The 27,240-nt window shown below is 45.7% G+C and overlaps 1 protein-coding gene across 1 annotated transcript in view; it reads left to right on the forward strand.

Annotated features, from left to right (window-relative positions):
• PRKCA (protein kinase C alpha) overlaps positions 1-27,240 on the forward strand; it is a 500,722-nt gene that overhangs the window by 451,771 nt on the left and 21,711 nt on the right. The window contains exons 14-15 of the mRNA XM_003812367.6: positions 13,790-13,870; positions 26,642-26,749. Of these exons, the coding sequence (XP_003812415.3) occupies positions 13,790-13,870; positions 26,642-26,749 (189 nt within the window). The remainder of the gene's footprint in view (positions 1-13,789; positions 13,871-26,641; positions 26,750-27,240) is intronic.

Consider the following 27,240-nt stretch of genomic DNA (forward strand, 5'->3'; position numbering starts at 1 on the left):
CTGAAAATAATAGAAACCATGCAGTGTCTTCTCTCAGACCACAATAGACCCAAACTAAAAATCAATAACAAAGATAGCTAGAAAATTCCAAAATACTTGAAGATTAAAGAACCCTTCTAAATAGTGTGGGTCTAAGAAGAAATCTAAAAGGAAATTTTAAAATATTGTTAAATAAATGAAAACGTAGATACGACTTATCAAATGTTATACGGTGCAATTAAATCAGGGCTTAGGAAATTTATCGTATTGAATTCATACATTAGAAAAGAAGAAAGATCTAAAATCAATCACCTAAGCTTCCATCTTAGGAAGCTAGAGAAAGAAGAGCAAATTAAATCCACAGTCAGCAAAAGAAAATAAAAACTAGAGCAGAAGCCAATGAAATAGAAAATAGAAAACAGGGAAAATCAACAAACCCAAAAGGAAGTTCTTTGAAAACATCAATAAAATTGATAAGCCTCAAGTCAAATTAAGAAAAAGAGAGAGCACAAGTTACTAATAAATGAAAGAGGACATCACTACAGATCCCATGGATGTTAAAGGATGATAAACAAACACCAGCATGGAAAACTACAGACTAATACCTCTCATGAACATAGATGCAAAAATCCTCAACAAAATATTAGCAAGTTGAATCCAACATGTATAGTAGGAATTAGCTGCTGTTTGAAGCCAGTATAAACAATTGCAAACACTGCTTTCATTTGATCCTCTTCTGACCTTTTTTGGGAGGGGTACTTAGGCTGTTCTGCTGTTTGCTTCCCATTCTTACAGGGAGGTATAAAAGGGTGGCTACTCTAAATAGATTTTAAAGCACTTTCATTGGTGTAATTACTACTAGAGAGATCATTTTCTGTTTTCTCCAATTGTACATAGAGCCACAATTTTTGTCTAAATAGAAAATACATAGGCTGGGCGCAGTGGCTCACACCTGTAATCCCAACACTTTGGGAGGCCGAGGTGGGCGGATCACCAGGTCAGGAGATTGAGACCATCCTGGCCAACATGGTGAAACTCAGTCTCTACTAAAAATACAAAAATTAGCCGGGTGTGGTGGCGTCTGCCTGTGGTCCTAGCTACTCAGGAGCCTGAGGCAGGAGAATCACTTGAACTCGGGAGGCAGAGGTTGTAGTGAGCCAAGATCACGCCACTGCACTCCAGCCTGGTGACAGAGCAAGACTCCGTCTCAAAAAAAAAAAAAAAAAAAAAGATACATAGTTTGGACTCTAGACTCTTTGTTTTTAATCTTGTGGTAATTTTCTTTATTTTTCTTTACTTATTTATTTGGCGGTGGTTGTTGTTGAGATGGAGTCTCGCTCTGTTGCCCAGGCTAAAGTGCAGTGGCACGATCTTGGCTCACTGCAACCTCTACCTCCCAGGTTCAAGCAATTCTCATGCCCCAGCCTCCCGAGCAGCTGGGATTACAGGCACTTACCACCACACCCGGCTAATTTTTGGACAGGCTGGTCTTGAACTGCTGACCTCAAGTAATCTGCCCACCTCGGCCTCCCAAAGTGCTGGGATTACAAACGTGAGCCACTGTGCCCGGCCAGTTTTCTTTTTTTTTATATAATGCACTTTGTCCAAGGATTTCAAATATTGTAGTCATTTCCCATGTGACATAGTAAGATCCTTGATCTTGGATATCGTATCTTAGCGTATTTGTCTGTTATCCCAGTTAGTTTGGTAATCTGTGATACCTAGCAGAGTGCCCAACCCATAGAAATGTACAGTCAGCCATACTCAGTGGGAGTGAGCAAAGGAGAGGGCCAAGGAGGGTGTCCTAATACCATAAGAAAAGAGAGAAGCCTGAAGTTTTGCTGCTCCAGTAAAAAATCAATTTAATTGCCTAAGGGGAGATTTTTAAAAATCTGTTTGATTCACTTCTGTAACTGATTCACTTCTGATTTACTATGTCTGGTACACAGTAAATTAATATTTGCTGAAAGAATGAATGGAAGGTTTATTGTCGCTTAAGAATTTTCAGGTGCCAACAATCATTTGAGTGTTTAACATATACCAAAATGTTTCCTCTGTCCCCCTCCGAGCCAAGTTTAGTTTATTTCCTTGAATAGCTTTCACCCACCTTCTTATTTCTGGTAGACCAGTTCTTATTTCTAATGTTAGGCAGTATGGAGTTATGTATACTCAGCTGCAGTAAGTACATTTTAATACACATAATGCCATTTAATCCCCACCACCTGCTTGTCAGGTGGGTGCTGAAATCCCAAGATCACAGCTGAGGAAATGGAGGCTCAGAGAGGCTAACCAACTTGCCCAAAGTCACACAGCTCCTCGCCTCCAGCAGTTGGGTTCGGAGCTCTCTCACCTCATTCTGCTTCCCGCTTGTATTCTGAGCTTTGGCTATGCCATTGGAAAGGAGTTTAATTAGGAAGTATCTCGATTGAGAGTTGGGGGTGTTTCATTTCTCCCCTGCTGCGGGGCTTTCTGTTTATGACGCTCTGGTCTCTGTTCTGATGCTTTAGAAAGAGGACACAGTCAGGAGACCTGAGGCCTCTCTCTTCCTAACCTTGCTGTTAACCAGCCCAATGACCTCAGCAAGCCACTGTGCCACTTCGAGCCTCAGGATCCTCTTCAGAACCCTGAAAACACCTTTTTAATTTTATTTTATTTTATTTTATTTTTATTTGTTTTAGACGGAGTCTCACTCTGTTACCCAGGCCGGAGTGCAGTGCATCATGGCTCCCTGCAACCTCTACCTCCCGGGTTCAAGTGATTCTCCCGCCTCAGCCTCCCAAGTAGCTGGGATCACAGGCATGTGCCACCACATCCAGCTGATTTTTGTATTTTTAGTAGAGACAGAGTTTCACCATGTTGGCCAGGCTGGTCTCGAACTCCTGACCTCAAGTGATCCTATCGCCTTGGCCTCCCAAAGTGCTGGGATTACAGGCATGAGCCACTGTGCCCAGCTTGAAAACATTTTTCTAAATCATCCCTCCAGACTTAGCAATCCAGCAATTCTAGCAGCCCTTTTGATTTTGCACTTTAGAGGTAGGCAGTGTCTATGGAGTGGTCTTGGATCAGATCCACTAGTTCTCCAACACAACCTTGTGTCTGCCCCGTGCCTGAGGTTCTGGTGCTGGGTACAGAAGTGGATGGCCCAGCCCCAACCAGGGAGAAGTCTGGGTTGAGTAGGGGCAGACAGTCTCAGTAGACATGACAAAGGCTCCAGGAGTTGTGAGTCCCACAGGAGCAAGTGGAGGAGACAGTTATCAAACCCAAGATCCCAGCTGTCAGATCAGAACACCCAGAAAACCTTCAGGCCTGTCTTCTTTCTTTCCAAATGGTGCTGTTTGGACGCGTCAGACAGTGCTTTCACCATGTTACATGTAAAGAGTGCCTCTGGGGTCCTGTGTTCTATCCTTGGGAATGGATGATGTTTTTCAAAACAAATGTAATTTTTCCATCAAAATGTTTTTGTTTTTTGAAAAAGAAAGGATATTCTTTGTTTCCCTGAAACAGTAAAAGGACTTGAGCATGTTTTATGCATAAAGGCCACCGTTATTTTGTAATGACAGCCTGGGAAGAGGCTTTTGTGGCCAGGCCTTTTATTTAAGATTGGGCTCTAGGGGTTTGCTGTATACATACAGCACAAAAATGAAGAGTGAAATCCCAGTTCAAGTGCAGCCGAGAACGGGAGAGTGAATCTCCACACACGTACTTTATAGGTCCGTGGGTTCCTTCAAGAAAAAGCCTTTAGAGCCAAGAGCTCCTGAGTGAAGGAGGCATCTTGGCTGTTTTGATCCTGTTAAGCGTTTGGGCCCCTTTTCAGCAGGACTCATGTAAACTGGGCGAGTACCCACCATAGCTGTCTAGGGAACCGCACTGGATCAAGGCCTTCAGTATAGAAAAAGGGTCAGAAGTATGGATGCCAAAGCCGATGACCAGGGTTCTAATCCAAGCGTTGCTGCTTGCAAGCTGTGTAACATTGGACAAGCTACTGTGCCTCTTTGTACCTTATTTCCTCATCTTTGCAATGGGCCTTATGAGGATTAGGTGAGCTTCAGAGCTAAAGAGCCTGGCTCTCGGCACATGCCTATGGTGGTGATGTTGGTTACAGCTACTGTCAATATTGCCAGTGGCATCTAAAACCTTCCTGTGCCGTCCTCAAGCTCTCCCAGGCTGGAGCTTTCAGAAGTTAGAAAGCTCCTGGAGTCCCATCCACTCTGGGAGGCATTTGAGTGTGAAGCCCTGGTAGAGAGTGGAAGGCTGGGTGGCCTTGGAGCGACATCCTTCCAGCTGCTGCAGGCCCTTGGCCTTGTACAAGACAAGAAGCTACCCCCTGGTCCCTTTCATGCCCTGGTCCTGTGCCCGGGCTGGAAGAAAGCGCATTCATATCTCACTTTTACAAGACAGGCAGCCATTTGTAACATCCTGACATTCCCCCAAGCAGTTGGCTCTTGTAAGTATAATAATAATGATCTAAATGACAAATAGCAGTGAAATTGAATGACAGTGGCCCTGTTGGGGGTCTGTCTTTGAAGCCACAGCTCAACCTCCCATGTGCAGTAGGGAAATCCACCAGCTCTAGCCCTTCTTGCCAACTCTGCCTCTCCTTTTGTGAGTTTCTCCATTATGGGAAACCAGATTGGCGTCGCAGCCCCTTGCCTGGGGCTTCAGGATATCAGGCAGCCCCGGGCTTGGCTGTAAGCCCACATTGGCCCACAAGCGCCAGAGACACCTGCTCCTATCCCCATAGGGGACAGACAAGAGAGTCTCCTCATCCATTGCATGGTCTGTGAGCCTGGTCCTCAGCCCAGAGCTGGCTCCCTAGACCAATGAGAGCCAGAGAACCAGAATGGGCCATAGGAGCCGGTGGAATTCAGAGGGTCTCAGCCAGCACTGTCCAACAAAAGTAAAATACAAGCCGAAACTGCGTTTAGCAGCCAAGTTTTTAACAAGTTGGAAAGGAAACAGATGAAGTTAATTTATTAATAAAAACATTTAATGAAGGCCAGGCATGGTAGCTCACGCCTGTAATCCCAGCACTTTGGGAGGCCGAGGCAGGCAGATCACCTGAGATCAGGAGTTCAAGACCATCCTGGCCAACATGGTGAAACCCCATCTCTACAAAAATATAAAAATTAGCCATGCATAATGATGGGTGCCTGTAATCCCAGCTACTCGGGAGACTGAGGCGGGAGAATCGCTTGAACCTGGGAGGCAGAGGTTGCAGTGAGCCGAGATCGTGTCATTGTGTCACTGCATTCCGGCCTGGGCGACAGAGCAAGACTTTGTCTATATGTATGTATGTATATATATATATATATATTTGTCCATATATATATTTGTCTTTATATTTGTCTTTATATATATATGTCTTTATATATATATATATATATATATATGAGCTATTTTGCATTTTTTATACTAAGTCTTCAAAATATTATGTGGATTTCACACCTACAGCGCATCTCAGTTTGGACTAGCCACATTTCATCTGCTCAGAAACCACAAGTGGCCAGTGGCCACTGTATTGGATAGTGGCTCTAGACAGCTGAATAGGGACAGTATAGCCAACATCCTAAGTCGTGTGTATCTGAATGTTTATCTTCCAGTGGGGCTCTCTAACACTATTTTCCCTTTTACAGTGAGGCTTTGGTTAACCAGAGGTATTTATTAACCACAACTGCTCATTGAGAGAAAGATACGCTTTATTCCAAAAATGAATTTGCAGCGGTGAGGTTGTGCCCTATACCTGTAACTTAGATCTTCAGGACCTCCCGTGTTAATCTGGTACACAACAAGCCAAAGGTGACACGTTTCTCTGGGAAGAAATGCTCTGGCTAGATTCTAAACCCCATCCTATTGTTACAATGGAAGGCACTGCAGTGTTCAGAGTGACTTTGTAATCTTGGCCCAGTGGCTGAGCAGGCGGGCTCTATGCGGCTGATGAGGATGAGGGCTGTCACAAGAAAAACGAGCCTTGGCGCTTGGCATTCTGCTTTTGGTAAGCCTTGGAGGAAGGAGAGCGTGTTATCAGAAGGAGTCATGGGAATTTAATGCCTTGGAAATAGAAAATGAAGAGCCAGCTGGGAGCCAACTTGTTGTAGAACTTAAAGCAAAACTGATCAGGTGGCCATGGCCTTTAGGATTCATGAATCCTTCTGAGCAGAAACAGGGCTCCCACACCCTTGCCTGTTGATGGCTTTCCAAATTCGGACATCAGTTTCCATCACCCAAGCAGAGAGATGTGGTTGGCAAGACTGCTCAGATATTTGTAGAATATAGGATAGGAAACAAAGTATAACCTCCTTTGTTCAGCCCTCACTGATCCTTTACCTGATACACACAGCAACACTGTTGCTTCAGCCCTGCCACTGTTAAAAACAAACTCACTTTGGGAGGCCAAGGCAGGTGGATCACCTGAGGTCAGGAGTTCGAGACCAGTCTGGGCAACATGGCAAAACCCTGTCTCTACTAAAAATACAAAAATTAGCTGGGTATGGCGGCGGGCGTCTATAATTCCAGCTACTCAGGAGGCTGGGGCAGAAGAATTGCTTGAACCCGGGAGGCAGAGGTTGCAGTGAGCAGAGATTGCACCATTGCACTCCAGCCTGGATAACAAAAGCGAAACTCCTTCTCAAAAAAAAAAAAAAAAAAATTAATGAAACACCAAGTAACATAACATACACAGATGGTGGGGACTGGCTTTAACCAAGTTAAACATAGTTTAACATAGTTACAAGAGCAAATTTTATTCAAGTGCTTTTGAAATATAGTTACTTAAAACAATTGAAATGATGCTTTCCAATAAATCTTCTTAATCCTCTGGGCCCTTTGATTAATATTTCATTAATCCCAGTATCAATGTATTTGAAAATACATTGAAAAGATAAAATTATATCTTTAAAATAAATGTGTCAGTATTCAGTTCCACATATTAATTGATTGGCTTTGAGCAAGTCTTTAAACTTAGAGAACCTATTTTCTCCCTATAAAATGAGAATATACAGTAAGACCTCACTTAACATTATCGATAGGTTCTTGGAAACTGTGACTTCAAGTGAAATGATGTATAACAAAACTAGGTTTTTCTCCCTCATCAGCATTATAAGGAAATGATGTTATTTGAGGACCTGCTGTATGTTGTTTTGCTTAAAATCACAGTTTCCAAGAACTTACTGCTGGTACGGAGTGAAGACGGACTGTAATAACAACTCTGCATCATCAGATTACACAAGATGTGTGTAGTGGGTACAACCTGCATTTGGTGCCCAGAAGGTGGATTTTCACTCACCCAAAGAGAATTTCTATTGCCCTTCTACTTGGTCAGGACAGGATTTGTAGAAAAGCTGAGATTGTGTGATTCACATACATGAAGGAAGAAGTTTTTAGAACGGACAATTCTTGCTGCCCCAGCAATCCCTGAAATCTCAGTGGCTTAACACAACCAGTATTTCCTTACTGCTCACACACAGTCTGATGCAAATCAGGCAAGCCTCCTCCATCTTGCAGCTGAGCCATCTGGAACAGGTGGCCCCTAGAATCACAGTGACAGGAGGCAAATGGGCTTTTAATTGCCTCAACCCAGAAGGGCAACATCACTTCCTCTCCCTGTCCATTGGCCAGAACTAGTCATGTGGCTCCAAAGCAGAGGAGATTATGAAATGTAGGGGAGCACATGGGCTGTTTGGGGAATACTATCTGATGCTGAAGGTTTGCTCCTTTCATTCTAATTTATTCTCTGATATGGCAATATGATAGCCTATTAAGCATCTTCCCACTGACTTGTTTTGTTTTGTTTTGAGATGAAGTCTCACTCTGTTGCCCAGTGTAGAGTACAGTGGCACAATCTCAGCTCACTGTAAACTCTGCCTCCCATTTTCCTGCCTCAGCCTCCTGAGTAGCTGGGATTACAGGTGTGTGCCACCGGACCCAGCTAATTTTTGTATTTTTAGTAGAGACGGAGTTTCACCATGTTGGCCACTCCGGTCCCAAACTCCTGACCTCAAGTGATCCGCCCACCTCGGCCTCCCGAAGTACTGGGATTACAAGTGTGAGCCACCATGCCCAGCCATTTTTTTTCTTTTTTTTTTTTTTGGGAGAGATTAGGGTCTTGCTATGTTGCCCAAGCTGGTCTCCAATTCCTGGACTCAAGTGATCCTCTTGCCTCGGCCTCCCGAGGTACTGGGATTACAGGCATGAGCCACTGTGCCTTTCCCCTATTCATTTTTAAGTTTGCTTTCTGGGGTAGCTTTATCTTTACCATTAACCTTGGTTTTACACCACTGGAATTGAAGTGAAATTATCCCCCCACTGCAATTAGTCCATTTTCACACTGCTATAAAGAACTACCTGATACTGGGTAATTTCTGAAGTAAAGAAGCTTAACAAGAAGCATGACTAGGAGGTCTCAGGAAACTTACAATCATGGCGGAAGGCAGAGGGGAAGTAAGCATGTCTTACCATAGCGGAGCAGGGGAGAGAGAGAGAGACAACAAGGCGGGAAGCGCCAAACACTTTTAAACCATCAGATCTTGTGATTCACTCACTATCATGGAGAACAACAAGGGGAAATCCGCCCCCATGAGCCAATCACCTCCCTCCAGGACCTTCCCTCGACAGGTGGGGATTGCAATTTGAGATGAGATTTGGGTGGGGACACGATATGGTTTATGGACACAAACCATATTGGGAGGTAAGTAGTGGCTTTCAGGAGTTAGCCGAGCAGTTTTAATGGATTTTTTTCCTTTGCTTAAGGGTGTAGGTTAAGTGTACTAAGCATGTGCTAAGTGGAGAATGGATAAGCAGACTTGATACTGCCACTATTCTCAAGGAAATGGCTTTGTTTTTGTTAGTTTGAAATGAGAATCCAGTGTATAAATCAGCTCTTGATCTTTTAGACTGAGGGGCTGTGGAAGGGACAACTCATTTCAGTTAAAATAGGCATTTCCAGGCTGGGCATGGTGGCTGATACCTGTAATCCCAACACACCTATGCAACAAAGCAAAATCCTATCTCTCTAAAAAAATTGTTAAAACATTATCTGGGTGTGGTGGTGCATGCCTGTGGTCCCAGCTACTTAGGAGGCTGGGTGGGAGGATTGCTCGAGCCCAGGAGTTGAGGCTGCATTGAGCTATGATTATGCCACTGCCTTCCAGCCTGGGCAGCAGAGCAAGACACTGCCTCAAAAAAAAAAAAAAAAAAAAAAAATAGCATTTCCAAATAGCCAGTATGAATCAGATCTTAATTTTCCTGTGTTTAATACTTTGCTTTGGATTGAACTGATAGAGAAGTACGTCAGTAGCTAGCTGCTGAGTTACAAATATGTTGATTTTTTTCCTATGCATTTATCCTTTAGCCTTCTAGTCCCCCAGGACCATGTTGAGAACAGTGTGGCCTGCTGCACAAGCTTTTCTCCCTTGCAGATTTCGTTGGGGAAAGCCACATTTCCCACCTAGCATCACAGAATGTGTTTTTCTTTAATTTTATAATTTGCAGCTCTACAAAGACTGTGTTGATAGGAGCAAGGTGTGTGAGACAATAATTATGTTTGTGGAACCTTGTCACATTTTCTTAGACTATTATTTTAGAGAACAGCCCTAAGCCAAGACATTGGGTCTTGTGATCCTTTTCAAAGAAAATCGTTGGGCTCGTTAATCCTTTGATTCAAGTCTTTTTTAAAATGATATTTTCCAGTTTGACTAATTGAAGATTTCCCACTAAGATAAGTGGAAGAGACTTATCATTTGATCAAAATTATAGCAGTGCTTGATGTTTGCCTACCACCCTACAGTTTTCAAACAAAATCCATTTACATTCACTCATTTAATTATCCCCCTGGTTTTTCTGGATAAGCAGAGTTTCCCATGGGTGGAATGCTTCCATTCTTGGGAATACTTTATATTTCCTGTCAGATTTATACATTTCTAGTTGGCACAGCTTCTGCCGTTCAGATCCAGGAAATAGAGAATGCCACTAGAGAAACAGATGGAAAGACAAGAAGCAGATCCAAGTATGTGTAAGTTCATTTGTTCATTCATGCATCCAGTCACTTATCTATTTATTTGTTATTCATTAAACAAAGTTATTAAATATACTATGGCAGTGTCTCCCATAGGAGGTAATATGATAGGATGTTTAAAAGTAGAATGCTGGAGTAGGAAAGCTTCCATGTAAACATTTGTTCAGACACTGGCTAATTTTAAGGTTTTCACAATTTTTTAATCTAGGCAATTGGGAAATTATATAGTCAGTCTGTCTTTATATGGTATAGCAGTGCTGTGTTTTCTGTTCTAACTTCAAAAAAACGGAAACAGAATTGCCCAGTGATTACAATGGCACCAGCCTAGATCAGCCAGCATTTATCTGACTCCCAGATGTGTAAGCACTCAGCCAAGATCAGCAATGCCCCCTGACTGGCCCCCTTTAAAGACTTAAAGGTAGTCCTAAAATTAATATAGCACCTTCTTTCTGATCCAGGTAGAAGTACGTGTCTAAATGTTTCTAGCCCTATGGTAGTGTCTGCCACGGCAGCAGTAGCAATGGGGGCAGCTGTGTTGAGGAAGAGTGAGGGTTCCAACTTTTCTGCTGATCTGGGAAGTAGTGGATGTGGAGGGTTGCAATGTCAGAGAAAAAGCAGCCAGTAGACCTAGGTCTCTTGGTGAAGACGATGAGTTTGAGGAGTTCCTTGCCAAAGGCTGGGCTGGCTTAGATGAAGATGCACGTGTCTGGGAAGATAACTGGGATAATCTTAAGGCCAGAAGTTTGAGAATTTGGAAAACGGGCACTTGTTTACTGGTGGGAGTGAGCGTGCTACTGTTTTGAGTAACCTGGCAATGTGTCTTTTTTTTTTTTTTTGAGACAGCATCTCACTCTGTCGCCCAGGCTGGAGTGCAGTGGGGGCGATCTTGGCTCACTATACTCTGCCTCATGGGTTGAAGCAACTCTCCTGCCTCAGCCTCCCGAGTAGCTGGGATTACAGGCATGCACCACCACACCTGGCTAACTTTTTTGTATTTTTAATAGAAACGGGGTTTCACCATGTTGGCCAGGCTGGCCTCAAACTCCTGACCTCAAGTAATCCACCCACCTCGGCTTCCCAAAGTGCTGGAATTACAGGCGTGAGCCACTGCCCCTGGCCAGCAATGTGTCTTAAAAAGTTTTACTTTTGAGTTAGAAGCATTTATTTTGACCCACCAATTCTATTGACAGGAATTTATTTTGCAGAAATAGTCAAAGGTCTTGCCAAGATACTCATGATATATTATTAAATAAACAAACTGACCACAGAATAGCAGGCTCACATAATTCAGTTTTTAATGCATATGTACACACATATCACACCTAGAAAAAAATATGGAAAGGTTTTATATGGAAATAACATTAATATTTCTGGATAGTGATCATAAACAATTTTACTTCCTTATTTCTTTTTTTTTTTTTTTTTTGAGACGGAGTCTCGCTCTCTTGCCCAGGCTAGAGTGCAGTGGTACGCAATCCTGGCTCATTGCAACCTCCGCCTCCCGGGTTCAAGCGATTCTCCTACCTCAGCCTCCCAAGTAGCTGGGACTACAGGCAGGCATCACCATGCCCAGCTAATTTTTGTATTTATAGTAGAGACAGGGTTTTACCATGTTGTCCAGGATGGTCTCCATCTCTTGACCCTCATGATCCGCCCCCCCTTGGCCTCCCAAAGTGCTGGGATTACAGGCATGAGCCACCACGCCCGCCGCTTCCTTATTTCTTTAGCTTTTCATTTTCTTCCTAATTGTTCTTTAATGAGCATGCATGGCTTCTGGAATTTTTTTAAAAAGCACAAAAAGATTATTTTTAACAGAATGGTTTTACCTGGTAATGGAAAATATAATGACATTGGTATCAGGGAGATAAATTCAGTCCAGTCCTTTTGGGAGAGCAATTTACCATTGTATCAAAGGTTATAAAAATATGCAACTCCTTTGATGCAAAATTTTGTCTGGGAACTGGAATGAGATGTATCATCTCTGGGTAATAGACTGGAGACTCATTTCTTGGGGTTTCTTATGTGTGTATTTTCCAAGTTTTCAGAAAAGAATGTGCAGAACAAAGGTTGTAAAAGAAATTAGAGACTCCTTGTAGGTTCCTATGTTTATATCATTTTCTTGTCAAGGAAATGAGCTACAAAGGTGCCAGATCTAATCTTGTTTACCCTTGTTGCTGCCCACACTTAAACTGTTGGTGCTTGTGTTTCTCATCCTACATGCAGAAATATTAGTAATACATTAAAGAAATGAAAGTGGGCAGACATGCAGAAAGTTTTATGTCCAAGGACGTTTAATTAGACATTCTGGGCCATTAAAAAAAAAAAAAATCCCAGAACATTTCAAAGTAAAAGTTGTAAGCGAAATGGCAGAATGGTTATGCTGAGTACCTGTTAGTGTGTCTTGACCTTGAATCCTGGCATGTGATCCATGGGTCTGGGAATTGTGTGCAGCAGGTACACAGCGTACCTGAGAGGTAATGAAGCCAGTGTTTTAATAAGCCCTGCCATACTTAGAAATTCAAATCCATGTTACTCCCTTCCACGAAGGGAGGTTATAGAATTCTTCTAGTACTTCTGATAGCCACAAAGGTAGAAGGAAGTGTAGAATGAGCTCCCTGTGGACCCATCACCAATTTCAACAGCTGCCAGCATTTGCCAACTCATTTCATTTATTTTTCTCCCACCTCATTTATTGAAGTGTTTTTTTTTAATTTAAGATATGTCAGTTCACCCATAAATACTTTATCTCTTTTCTATTTCACCCATAAATATACTCATTTCTAACTGATAAGCACACTTTAAAAATGTTTTAATAGTATTATTACTTTTTAAGAGACAGAGTCTTGCTACGTTGCCCAGGCTAGCCTCAAACTCCTGGGCTCAAGTGATCCTCCTGCCTCAGCCTCCCAAGTAGCTGGGACTCCAGACTCACACCACCACACCCAGCCAGAAAACATGTTTTCTAACTAGTCAACATACCATTATGCCACCTAACAAAATGAATGGTAAGTCCTCAGTATCATCTGACATCCAGATTGCATCTTAATTTTCCCAGTTGTTTCAAATTTTCTTTGTTGCAGTTGGCTCTAGATACTATATTTGCTTACTACATTTTATGTCTTTTAAAAAGTGTTTTAAAACTTCTGTTTTTCAACAGACTGAATGTATATCATTGCACTTCTCTGTGCAACACAAGAAAACTATAATGTTTCCTTATCATCATCCTTACTATTATACTCTTAGTAAAGCCCTGTTACATAGTTTGATCATCTTATATGTCAGACTCAAACTCTGAATGACCTCTGGCTTTTCCTTTTTTTTTTTTTTTTAATTAAAAAAAATTTTTTTAATAGAGACAGGATCTTACTATGTCACCCAAGCTGGTTTCAAACTCCTGGACTCAAGCAATCTTCCTGCCTCAGCCTCCCAAAGTGCTGGGATTAGAGGTGTGAGCTGCTGCACCCAGCCTCTGGCTTTTTCTCAAAATTAAATCCACCTCAGTGTCCACATACTTTCTGCCAGTGAGGATAATTAAAACTACCTTCAGACAGTGCTGTGGCATCTCCAGGTGGATTCAGAACAAGATTCCCCAAACCAGCCGTGGGCAGTGAATCACGGGGTGATAGTTCTCCGTGTGTCTGATTTGAAGGGTCCTCTTCCCTTGGTGTAACATCAAAGACAGATCTTAGCACCTCATCTGCATGAACTGAGTGTATAAATGCCTACCTGCTTGACTTACCTGTTCTGACAGGGGCTATTGGACTTACCACTAATGTAATTGATGTGTTTGTTTTCACACAGATAATCGCTTATCAGCCGTATGGAAAATCTGTGGACTGGTGGGCCTATGGCGTCCTGTTGTATGAAATGCTTGCCGGGCAGGTAATGTTTTGCTACATTTTCATGTTTGTTTATTGCTGTGTTATGTGAATACTTCAGCTCTGGTTGGGCCTCGAGAGCAAGACCTGACGTTTTAGTGCGGCTGGTGTTGGCGTGACTTCCCTGACCCAGGCGAAAGAGGGAGAAACACCCCCTTCAAAGTGGATCACGTTCAGTATGCACAGAAATTATCTCTGGTCATAGAAACTCCAAATTGAAAGCTACAACCTGGAGTGTAGACAGTGTCGGTTTCACGTTATGAAATGTACATGTTGGCCAGGCACGGTGGCTCATGGCTATAATCCCAGCACTTTCGGAAGCCAAGGCAGGCGGATCGCCTGAGGTCAGGAGTTCGAGACCACCCTGGCCAACATGGCGAAACCCCATCTCTACTAAAAATACAAAAATTAGCCAGGCGTGGTGGTGCACATCTGTAAACTCAGCTACTTGAGCTACTGAGGCATGAGAATTGCTTAAGCCTGAGAGGCGGAGGCTGCAGTGAGCCAAGATCGTGCCACTGCACTGCAGCCTGGGCAACAGAGCGAGACGGTCTCAAAAAAGAAAAAAGAAATGTGCACGTTGATGACAGCAGTGGCCTCTAAGTTTTCAGTATCTTAAAACTGGGGTTGGGTTATATGGTTCCCTGCAAGTTTGTCTGCAAAGATTGCCCCAGCTGCTGCCAATGTGTGTAATTAGTATTATTATTTAAGGAAGAAGACAGTTACCTTGAAGAAGTGTTTTAATAGTTTCTCCCCATCTCCTCCTATCTCACCCTTGGCAATTCGTTGTAATTTTCACTGAAGTCCAGTGAGGCTGAACATCCAGTTAAGGAAGGTAAATTAGCTTTCTCTTATGATGTGATATGTACCAGATAACCATGTGCCTTATTGCCTAACATGGCACTTTCTAATATAATGGCCTTAATATCTGTGTCATCAGGGTGAATCGTACTATCTGCCACTTCTAGGCCTGGCCCCTAAGACATCCTTTATGACTGTCCTCATGCTCTAGGCTGAAATTAGGAGGAATTAGTGGAGAAATCTGAGACCCTACAAGATGGTGGTGCTGATGGATGCGAGAAACCTGAGTGCTTGAATGACCCTGTGGGTCAGTGCCCACCCCCACATAGGACACTTCCGTGGCAAAGTCCCATGTGGGGGTGGGGCACTGACCCACAGGGTCATTCAAGGACACAGGTTTCTCCTGTCCGTCAGCCCTACTACCTTTTAGGGTCTCAGATTTCTCCGCTAATTCCTCCTCCTTTCAGCCGAGCACAGATCAGTCACATAGGATATCTTAGGGGCCGGCCTAGAAATGGCATGTATCACTTCCGCCTAGGTTCCACTGGCCACTTGGCCCCAGTGGGACACAAAGAGGCAGGAAGTATAGCATATCTGAGAGCTCAGCAGGGGAAGCAGGCTTGGTAATCACGAAGCAGGCTTGGTAATCACCCAGCAGATCTCTGCCTTATACTAAACATGATTCTGCCGTGGGCAGCTTTTTATAATTCCCAGCACTCACATGCTAGAGCCAAGACCTGTGACTCTCCATAGCCAGAAGCCTTATTCAGAGACAATGGAAAGAGATGGCCATGCTGTGCGACAGAGCCACCCCCAAAGACATCTTTGTTTCTGGGGAAAAAGTCTTCCCTTCCCACATGTTACATCCATTGACTCATTTATTCATTCACTCACCACGTATTTATTCACTGAATGCTTACAATGTGCATGGCCATAAGGATGAACAAAACAGACGAGAATCCTTACCTTCGTGAAGCTTACAGCTTGGAGGAGGAGAGACAGGAGACAGGTTAGATAAGGAAAATGTATAACACAGCAGAGATAAGCTAGGAAGAAAAGTAATAAAGCAGGAAAGAAGTTAGTGTTGGGGGAGGTTGAAATTGGCCAGAGAGGATAAGGTTAAGACCTAAAGGAAGTATGGGGTTGTCTGTGTGCATATCTGTTGAAAGGGCATTCCAGGCAGAGGGAGCCACCACGCGAAGGCCCTAAGGCCAGGGAATGTGCAGCCATGTTTAAGAAATGGAAGCTCCCAGCAGGGCTAGAGCAGAATTGAGCTAGAGAGGGAGGGAGTAGGAGGCCTGAGGCCAGAGAGGAAGAGGCTCTGGATCCTGTTGTTAGCAGTGGTGCATCCCCATGAGGCTGCAGCAACCTCAGTTCTTGCCTCCTCAGAAGAAAGAATTTGACTGTGGGGCATCAGGTAGAGTGAGAGCCTAAGACAAGCTGTTTCTGTTTTGTTTTGTTTTGTTTTTGAGACGGAGTTTTGCTCTGTTGCCCAGGCTGGAGTCGGTGGCGTGATCTCAGCTCACTGCACCCTCCGCCTCCCAGGTTCAAGCAATTTTCTGCCTCAGCCTCCTTAGTAGCTGGGATTACAGGCACCTGCCAACACGCTTGGCTAATTTTTGTATTTTTAGTAAAGACGGGGTTTCACCATCTTGGCCAGGCTGGTCCTGAGCTCCTGACCTCGTGATCCACCCGCCTCAGCCTCCCAAAGTGCTGGGATTACAGGCATGAGCCACTGCACCTGGCCTAAGACAAGTTTTAGAGAGGAATGAAAGTTCATGCAAAAGCTTTCAAGCAGGAGCAAAAGGAGGTAAAGTACACTTGGAAGAGGGCCAAGCCGGCGACTTGAGAGATCTAGTGCACTCTTTGACTTTTGACTTGGAGTTTTATGCATTGGTGTTCTTCCAGGGTCTTACATCTCTTCTCCCCTGATTCTTCCCTTGGGTTGGGCTGTCTGCGTGCGCAGTGGCCTGCTAGTGCTTGGGAGGGGCGGCATGTGCAGTGTGTTTACTGGAGTTACATGTGTGCTCAGCTGAGGCATTCTTCCCTTACCAGTCAGATGTCCTAGAAGGTGGTGTACCAGTTAAACTCCGCCATGTTGCCTTTTCATGCGCGTGCTTGAGCCCACTCTCCCAACTCCTGAAATCTTATTGGGAAGCTGCTGCTCACCAGTTTCAGGTGTTTCCCTTTATTGGGAGACTGCCTTTCTTTGGTGCTGGCTGCGACCAATTATTATTTTACAGAGAGAGAGTTAACCACCTGATGGTCGCCTGACATTCCTGGTGGGTAGGGGGAGCCCTCTCCTGCCCCGCCCATGTCCGAACAGCCACCTGTTGTAACACTGCGACCATGAACGTCATCTCCAGATCAGCGGCTTTGCCTCTAGGATGGGAGGCTGTGGATGATCTCTCCTTTATGTGTCTTTCATTATATTTCCTAAATACTGAAATGGTCTTGTAGACATTGAAAGACATAAAGCTTTAGCCTGCATTTGATCATTATTTCTCAATGGTGTTAAGGCTTGACTGACATCAAAAGAGTGGTTTATTATTTATTTAGTTCCCCTCCCCCCACCCCAAATCAAAGCATTCCTCTTAGGCCAAATACGTCCGGGTGTAAACACAGAAAGGCAGTTCGTACACAGTCACCGTCAGTGAGTCAATGGCTGGAGAAACAGGAGTTGTCTGCTCCTCAAGTTAATTTCCCCCTCTTTAAAATTTTTACAGTAAAATTCGGCTCTGAATTACAGGCCCCCTAAGAGTCCTGCTTTTCATGAAGTCACAAAAAGCCAAGTCCCCCTCTTGATCCCACTTGAATGTTCAGCTCTTGAGTCTGGAAAACAAACCCTGCTTTCATTAAGAGTCACATTTGCATATGCTAACATGCAAAAAGGGCTGGGCGGAAACGAAGCCAGGATCTGTTTCCGAGGGCGCTTTACAAGAGGTCACGTGAGTAGACTCTTGGCCAGCAGGAGACAAGAATTTCAGAACCCAGGCCTGCAGGAAAGTCCTCCTCCCTCCCGCAGCCTGGCTTCTCCCCTCTCCAAGCCTTCCTGGGATCTCATTCACTAGGGGAGAGCTCAGGGAATGCTTTCTTCTGGCAGAGAAGTCCCCTTTGGGGGGTGCATTTTGAAGCTCTGCCACACTGGCCTCAGACCTCATTTGCAAACTGGCCTGAGGTGATTTACAGGCCTGAAAGGTTTCCCTACTAAGCTCACGCCCCCTGGAGAGCACCAGGCTCCAGCTCTCAATAGTTCTGCAAACTTTCTGGCCTGTTTCCAATATTTCCCACACTGCTTCTCAGAGCCACTTAGCCTGCCTTATATGCATACTTTCAGGTCTCCATCATCTCTATTAAAAACGGTGATGGCTGGGCCCGGTGGCTCACACCTGTAATCCCAGCACTTCGGGAGGCTGAGGCGGGCGGATCACGAGGTCAGGAGATTGAGACCATCCTGGCTAACACAGTGAAACCCCATCTCTACTAAAAATGCAAAAAAAAAATTAGCCGAGTGTGGTGGCGGGTGCCTGTAGTCCCAGCTACTCGGGAGGCTGAGGCAGGAGAATGGCGTGAACCAGGGAAGCAGAGGTTGCAGTGAGCCGAGATCGCGCCACTGCACTCCAGCCTGGGCGACAGAGCGAGACTCCGTCTCAAAAAAATAAAAGAAAAAAAGAAAACGGTGATATTCTTTAAAGATGACACCTGAGACCAGGTGCAGTGGCTCATCCCTTTGGGGCACTTGGGAGGCCAAGGTGGGTGGATCACTTGAGTCCAGGAGTTCGAGACCAGGGCAACATGACAAAATCCCGTCTACAAAAGATACAAAAATTAGCTGGGTGTGGTGGCAAGTGCCTGTCATCCCAGCTACTTAGGAGGCTGAGGTGGGAGGATTGATCCAGCCCGGGGGGTCAAGGCTAGCAGTGAGCTGTGATCATCACACCACTGCACTCCAGCCTGGGTGAGAGAGTGAGACCCTGTCTCCAAAAAAAAAAAAAACAACTCCTTAAAGGCATTCCACATTCTGGTGCAATGGCAGGCACAGATAACAGCCTTTGTTCCTCTAAATCTCCACCTCACCTGCCTCAAACACAGTGTTTTCATTCAAATCCCCTTCTTCATCTCTCTGTCTGACTCCTCAATGCAAATTTAAATATATTCCTAGGCTGTGACTCAGCTCAGAAAGGATAATGAAGGCTCTACCCGGTATTATCCACAGCCCCTCCAAGCTTCAGCAATCCCAGAGACCCAGCAAAGGGAATAGATGTTGTTATTGAAAAGTAAGATTAATGATAAAGTTGTTGACAGGGTTTTGATCTAAGTTTGTCCTCTTTAATCGCAGAGGGCTGAAGATGAGCAGGAAAAAAATAGTTTATTGCCATTTTCTTCTCATTTGCTTTATTTATTGTCAGCAGCCAAGGGGGCAGTTAAGAATAAACAGCCTCAGTCTTTATTCAGTTCCTGGACTGCTTGACAAATACAATCACTTTGGGGCATAAATAGTGTTTACCCAGCACTCTAATGAGCACCTTGTGCCTGCAAGTGTTCTTGGTGATCGTCATAAAGGGACCAGCCCTCTCCTTATGCCCTTTTCTCCCTGGGTTATTTATGCTTTGATTTCACTCCTACTGAATCAGTAATCGCCACTTCATCTTAACTTCGGCCTGAATTGTCCAGGGGAGCATGCCTAGCCCCCAGCCCAGGTTTCCGTGATTTGCAAATAAGCATGGCCTCCATGACCACTTCCTAGCTGAGATCACACCAGTGCAGTGAGGTGGCTCACAGCTGTGATTAGGAATCCTTTTTTGCAAAATGTGAACCATCACTCCTCATGTGTTGGTTTCCACAAATCACATATTGTTAAAGTGGGAAGGAGTGGGTGAGAGGGGATAGAACCCATTCAGAAAATGTTTACACCAACCCAAGACTTTTCAACAGGTAGCTTAGCCTGGAACATTGAGTCCAAATTTGTAGAAATTAAAAACCATGGGAATGGGGGAAAGAGGCGAGAGAAGGCATCCAAAATGGTAATGTACTAAAGCACCTGAGTGACACGTTACCCCCATGGTCCCCAGGCTAAGTGGCTGGCAGTACCGGAAAGGAAAAGGAATAGAATTAATAACTTTTCACCATTCCCTTGCCTTCAACGCCAGGGCCTGAGAGCAAGTGATTACCTGTCAGATGCTCCAGGGAGACTTGAGCCTAGAGAGACTTAACAAAGGCCGTAAATGTGTTCACATTTTTTTAGGCTGCAGGATGCCATACCTGGGACGTTATTATGGGGATGTGATTCAGAGAAGAAAACAATGATATGCACAGGTGTCTCTAGTAGCGTTAGTGATGAGGGTACATGCTGGAAGTAATTGTAAATGTGCCATGGAACAGTGGATCTGTCCTGATGATGCATCACCTCAATGGCATTCAACTCATGGGAACACTGGTGGCAACAAAGAAAATGTATTTGCAACAGTCGGTGAAAAACAAAAAAACTCCAAATTATGCATCATAATTTGAAAATAATATAAGAGGCTGGGTACGGTGGTTCACACCTATAGTCTCAGCACTTTGGGAGGCCCAGGTGGGTGGATCACGAGGTCAGGAGTTTGTAGACCAGCCTGGCCAAGATGGTGAAACCCCATCTCTACTAAAAATACAAAAATTAGTTGGGCATGGTGGTGCACACCTGTAATCCCAGCTACTCAGGAGGCTGAGGTGGGAGAATGGCTTGAACCTGGGAGGCAGAAGGTTGCAGTGAGCCATGATCGCGCCACTGCACTCTAGCCTGGGTGACAGGCAAGACTTAGTCTCAAAAAAAAAGAGAAAATAATATAAGAAAGCATAAGAACCCACATAAAAATAAGAGCAATTTTTGTGTCCAGGTAAAGGGAATGGGGATGCTTTTTTTGTAGACTTCCCTTCCACACCATATTACATAATTTTCGTTTAAAATAGGGCTTCAGGCCAGGCGTGGTGGCACACACCTGTAATCCCAGCACTTTGAGAGGCCAAGGCGGGCAGATCACTTGAGGTCAGGAGTTCAAGACCAGCCTGGTCAACATGGTGAAACTCCATCTCTAATAAAAATATAAAAAATTAGCCAGGCGTGGTGACGTGCACCTGTAATCCCAGCCACTCAGGAGGCTGAGGCAGGAGAATCACTTGAACCCAGGAGGCAGAGGCTTCAGTGAGCTGAGATCGCACCACTGCACTCCAGCGAGTGAGACTCCATCTCAAAAAAATAAAAAACATAAAAATAAAACACGGGCTCTAGGGAGCTTTTCTGAATGTGCTGGTCGTTACTGCTATTCACCAGGTACTCCTAGTCTTCCTCACTCCTGGCTCAGTAGGATTGTACTTCCTTTCTCATGTGTATTTGTGGGATGTCAGGGAGCAACATATGACCAGCACCGGCCAATGAGATCAGAGGGGAGGTGTCCAGGGTGGGGCTGGAAGCGCAGGTACAAGACATGGCAGAGCTGCTGCTCCAGCCTTTGCTGCAGCAAGACGGTGATGGCAGCTGCTCCATCCCGGTGGGTCCCCGAATGCAACCAGCAGAGGCCTCTCTGACCCCCAACGTACAGATAGCATAAGCAGGAAGTAAAACGGGTTGTCTTATGCTTTGGAGATGGTCTCGGTTGTCTGTTTCCACAGCAGGACCCAGCCTATCCTTACTGATACCGGAAGGCACAGTTAAGATACCAATAGTCTACATCTTGAAGTAAGCCAGTCACAGGGACGTGTATCGTATCACCCCACTTACATGAGATGCCTAGAGTAGTCAAATCATAGCAACAGAAAGTTGAATGGTGGCTGTCAGGGGCTGAGAGGACAGGAGAATGGGGAGTCTCTTTTGTGAGTGGAGTTTCAGTTGGGAAGATGAAAAAGTTCTGGAGATGGCCGGTGGTGATGGTTACGGAGAAACATGAACGTACTTAATGCCACAGTACAGTGCACTTAAAAGCGGTTAAGATGGTAAATTTTGTGAGAGAGAGAGAGAGATATATATAGTGTGTGTGTGTGTGTGTGAGTGAGTGAGTGTGACAGAGTCTCGCTCTGTTGCCCAGGCTGGAGAGCAGTGGTGCAATCTCGGCTCACCGCAACCTCTGCCTCCCGGGTTCAAGCAATTCTCCTGCTTCAGCCTCCCAGGTAGCAGGGACTACAGGCGCACTCTACCATGTCCAGCTAATTTTTGTATTTTTAGTAGAGATGGGGTTTCACCATGTTGGCCAGGCTGGTCTCAAACTCTTGACCTTGTGATCTGCCCACCTCGGCCTCCCAAAGTGCTGGGATTATAGGTGTGAGCCACCACACCCAGCCTGTGTTATATATATTTTATCACAATTAAGAAAAAATAGTCTCTATCTTTGCAACAGAGGTTATATATATTTTATCACAATTTAAAAAAAATAGTCTCTATCTTTGCAACAGAGGAAACAGACTAGGAAAAAGGATGCCTTTGATTTGATGGTATTCCAAAGCTGGGAGGAGGCACTTAACTACTCCTCTTCCCTACACCCAAGAACAGCCCCCTTTTACCTTCTTCAGGTTCATGCCACCTTCAACCAGCAGGAATTTGGGGAAGCAACACAGAAGCTGCATCGGCCAGCAGCTGGGAAGGAGGGAGGCAGCCTGATTCCCATCAATTCATTAGAGCTGGAAAACCATGCCAGGTCTCTAGCCCAGAGGCCAGTTGCTCTCTACGGGATGACTTGAAACATCTCAGGCCCCCAGGGCTGCCCCACCCCCTTCATTTTCAGAACTCATCACTGCATATTGTGCAGGCTGTGACTCAGCCTTCTAAAATTTACCCCAGCACCCTTGCCCTCATTAGAGTCTTCTTTACATGCTGGGTGGGGCTGTAGCCGAGTACCCTCTGCCTGACTTCACCCCTACCAGGAGCAGTGTTGGATGTCACCCTTCACAGTGGGGCAGGTGGAATTGCTCATAATGGCTAAGAGCCCCAGGCTCCAAATTCAGGATGCCTGGGTTAGCACCTGTGTCCTGAGACTGATTTGCGGAGTGAGCAGTGCCACCCAAGCCGTCTGCACAGCACGTGACATGCAGAGAGAGGCTGAGAAATGAACGCCACTGTGGTCACTTTCGCTGCTCCTCCCCTCATGCCCACGATGCTCCTGCCTTATTGGGTAACATAGACTCACAGCGGTGAAAAACGTGAGGAGCAGAGACATGTCCCCTCCCTGACATGTGGTGACAGAGAATCCCTAATCCTTGGGGCCACATCAAGGCTGGAATGCACAGGCTCTGTCACGGGTGTTTGGTCTTGTGGCTTTGTTACAGCTTAGGCATCTTATTCCACCAGGCAAGCCTAAGAGGCCTCTGAGAATCCTTCCAGCCCTAGACTAAGAATTCACATTGAGTTAAACAGCTTTGTTCACTGCAGGACTTCTCAGGGCCTTTACAATTTAAATGTTAAAGCAAATTGCCAGAGAGGGGTAGAGGATGCAAACTTGGACCCAGGAAGATGCTGTAGGATTAATGTTCTGAGGAATATTCTTTGGGGAGTGTCAGTATCCAGCCTTCAGTGGGGCCCAGAGAAGACTTGACAGTAAAAGTCCTCCTTTCATCTATAGAATCGAATCCCTGATACAGCCATTCGCCTTCAGAAATGAGCATATGTGGGGACAGCTCACCTGGCAAAGCTGGTTCCCATGCCAGGAGACAATTAAGTAGGTGTGGTAGGCCAGTGCCCTGCACAGAATGTTCCCCAAACGATTCCTGGCCTTCCACATTTGAAGGTGGGGTGGCTGCAGCTGCATTGACCTAATCGTCTTCAAATGAGGAGAAGCTTCTCACTACCCTGCTCAAGACAGATTTCTGGGGAAGCTCCACCTGTGTTCCTTAGAGAACGTTTCTCTTGGGCCTTTGGTTTGCATTGTCTGTGACTTGGCCCCTGCAGCGTTCCTGCAGCTAAGATTCAAGCACCTCCAGAGAGGCTGATTGAATCTTGCTGGCGCCTTTGTCACTGCCCAACAAGGTGCACCCCATTTAGCCCGCTTCGGGGGCATGCAGCCTACACGGTCGCACAGGGCCCAAGCCCACAAGAGCTCTGTGCATTTGGTTTGGTGCTCCGCTGTCGCATCTGGAAATTCTTAATAATTTTTCAATGAGGGACTCCCGTTTTCATTTTGCACTGAGACTTGGAAAGTATGTGTCTGGCCCTGACCACAGGCCCTCTTGGGCCATGTGGTGAGGTGCCAGTCAGTGGCCTGGAAGCAGAGCCTCTGCCCCGCTCCCTGCCAGGGCACGTTTACATTGCAGAGAGGGTCACACAGCCAGTTCAGGAGCCTTGAGCCCCTGCAGGGTGCAGGCCACGCCCTCAGCAGAAACCACACCATGTTTTTGTTTTGGAAACAGAGTCTTGCTCTGTCTCCCAGGCTAGAGTGCAGCAGCGCAATCTCAGCTCAGTGCAACTTCCGCCTCCTGGGTTCAAGTGATTCTTGTGCCTCAGCCTCCCGAGGAGCTGGGACTACAGGCGTGCGCCACCACAGTCGGCTAATTTTTTGTGTTTTTAGTAGAGATGAAGTTTCGCTGTGTTGGCCAGGCTGGTCTTGAACTCCTGACCTCAGGTGATCCACCCACGTTGGCCTCCCAAAGTGCTGGGATTACAGGCGTGAGCCACCACGCCCAGCTACTACATTTGTTTTAGTTATGAAAATCTCCTTCGCCAAAACTCAGCCAGGTTTATGGATCACTGATTAGGGAAAATGATAAATGTTATGGGTATCATATAATAGATGTCCAGAAGAAGCAGGCTGCGTGCTGTTAGGCAGGGAAGATACGGTGGGGTGGACACAAGGATGACCTGCACTGTAGCTCCGTCACAGCTCTCCCCCACCACTGCCTGCCTGCCCTGCCCTCTACAGATGAAAGCCACACGTCCCCCTGATGGCACAGGTAGCTGTCCCTGCTGACACAGGTGGCCGTCGGCAGCCTGCACCCCCTGGTGGGTGCCCCCCCAAGCTGCCCTGGGGGCCTCTCAGGCTCCATGTTGCTCCTGCTGGTGGAAGTTGTTGTGGCCAGCTGCCCCTGCCCTGTTCTGAGTCCCTCACAGGCAGGCTCATTTTAGCTCTCTTCACCCACCTGCAGCTTCCACCAAATTGAACCTTCCTTACACCAAGCATTTACAACAGAAAAAGAGGCCTATTTATTTGTATTTCCAGACCAAAAAATATTGAGTGGTACCAGACACCCAGGCCTCTCTCTGTCCTCCCACTGGGGCTCTCTGTAGACTTGGCATCTTTCCCTCAGGGCATGTGGCTCCTGTCCAGGACTGGGCAGGGGACTGAGGTCAGGTCTCGGGTGTTGGATGAACAGGTTGAGGTGATTTGTGGGTGGTGGTTGAGGGGAGGGATCTACTTGGCTCAACGGCTGCCTCTGACTTGGGAGAAAATGTTTGATAAGAAGGGCATCCTTCTGACTACTGCGAAGTTACCTGTGATCCAGGATTCAGTTCAAAATTAAGCCAAACACCATCACTGTGTGACCTGCCCGTGTCAGCCAAAGTGACTGACTCCTCTTTCCCATGAGAAAGGAACATCTCAAGATTAAACAAGAGGATTCTGTACAAGCGCTGGTCCTTGCTCTGCCTTTCTGACGCTAAGCTCAAGGTTACGCAGCCAAAGGGGGAGCATTACGGAATTTCCCGTGAACGCTTTCCTCCTGTGCCATCCCGCCAGAGTGACCGGGAAGTGATGGATCCCTCAGGACTACAGACATGCTGGAGGAAAAACTTCAAAGGGCATTGTGAGCTCAGCCTTTCCTCCTAGAAGGTGCTCAAGGCCCCTCCCAAGAGAGTTGCTCTGTCTTAAATAATAATACTGCTAAGTTGCCTTCATTCGGCGCTTATTGGGTACAACATAAAATACAAGGCACTTTACTCCCAGAAACCCCATCTTACAAGTTGGAGAACTGTGTTTTTGTTTTTGTTTTTGTTTTTGAGACGGAGTCTCGCTCTGTCACCCAGGCTGGAGTGCAGTGGCGCAATCTCAGCTCACTGCAAGCCCCGCCTCCCAGGTTCAGGCCATTCTCCTGCCTCAGCCTCCCCAGTAGCTGGGACTACAGGCACCCGCCACCATGCCCGGCTAATTTTTTGTATTTTTAGTAGAGACGGGGTTTCACCGTGTTAGCCAGGATGGTCTCGATCACCTGCCCTTGTGATCCGCCCGCCTCGGCCTCCCAAAGTGCTGGGATTACAGGCGTGAGCCACCGCGCCCGGCCTGGAGAACGGTGTTTTAAAGAACTAAGTCATTTGCCTGTGGACACCCAGCTGGGAAGTTAGTAGAGCTAGAATTCTGGTCCAGATCCACCTGACTCTAAAGCCACAAGCTCCCACGGGGCCACCGTGCCTTCCTCTCTCAGCCTGGTAACTGTAAACCCAGTCAAAGCAGATGAGGGAGGAGTCCAATGGAAGCTAAGGTCCCATCACTGCCGCTGTGCAGCTGGAAGGCCCTCCCTCAGAGCAGCTGCTTGTTGGGTCAGAGGCCCAGTGTGAATTACTGGGAACATCCTCTTAGGCCACATTCTCAAGTCCCCTTCACCCCAAATGAAAGTGTTGGCATTTTCTACCGGCCACCCCCACCTTCTGACCACAAAGCCATCTGTAACCTAACTTGATCATAATTAGATTTTTAGCACATAATTACAAGATTAATGGATTAATCATAGTTTATTTGCAAATCATTAAAAACATTACTCAAAAACACTTTCCCTAAAGATTGTTTGGGTTGCCCAGGGCAAGATAATTAACGAGACAGAGGGGAAAAAATGAAAAACACACAACCGTCAATCTCATTAAAGATGATCAAATAAACCGTCAAGTTAGCTGAGCAAACTGTGCAGCCTGTGGTGGGGCTGAGAAACCTGGTCTGTTCCTTGGTGCTGAATTGGCTCTTCAGGCACCATGTGAATGAATTACTCTGCCTAAATACTTTCCCATCTTTCTTTTTTTCCGGAACAGCCTCCATTTGATGGTGAAGATGAAGACGAGCTATTTCAGTCTATCATGGAGCACAACGTTTCCTATCCAAAATCCTTGTCCAAGGAGGCTGTTTCTATCTGCAAAGGAGTAAGTCGATTTGGATACCTTTTGTGATCATGGACCAAGAGCTTTGGTAGGAGAAATACTTTCCCCACACTTCTAAGAGAGATGGCAGAAACACCACAAACCCACACCACTGCATTTTGGCCATCGAGGGTTGGGGCTTGGTGTCATGCCCCAAGATAACAAGCACCCCAACTTTGGACAGCATGGATTAGTCTTGCCTGTTTTGAACTCTGCACAAACTGAACCTTACAGTGTTGCTCCTGGCCTGGCTGCTTTCACTAATATTGTGATTGAGGATTTTGTCTGCATTGCTGTGTGGGGCCATAGTTCCTCCTGTCATATTGCTGTGCAGTGTTCCACTGTGTGAACACACCATCGTTTCCTTATCCATTCTACTTCTGGTGGCTATTTGGATTGTTCCTGCTTTGGTTTGAGGCTGTTACAAACAGAACTGCTGTGAACCTTCTGGGGCATGTGTTTTGGTGAAGATATGCACACACTTTGGTTGAGGA

This window comes from Pan paniscus, chromosome 19 (genome assembly GCF_029289425.2).
Source record: "Pan paniscus chromosome 19, NHGRI_mPanPan1-v2.0_pri, whole genome shotgun sequence".
NCBI lineage: Eukaryota > Metazoa > Chordata > Mammalia > Primates > Hominidae > Pan > Pan paniscus.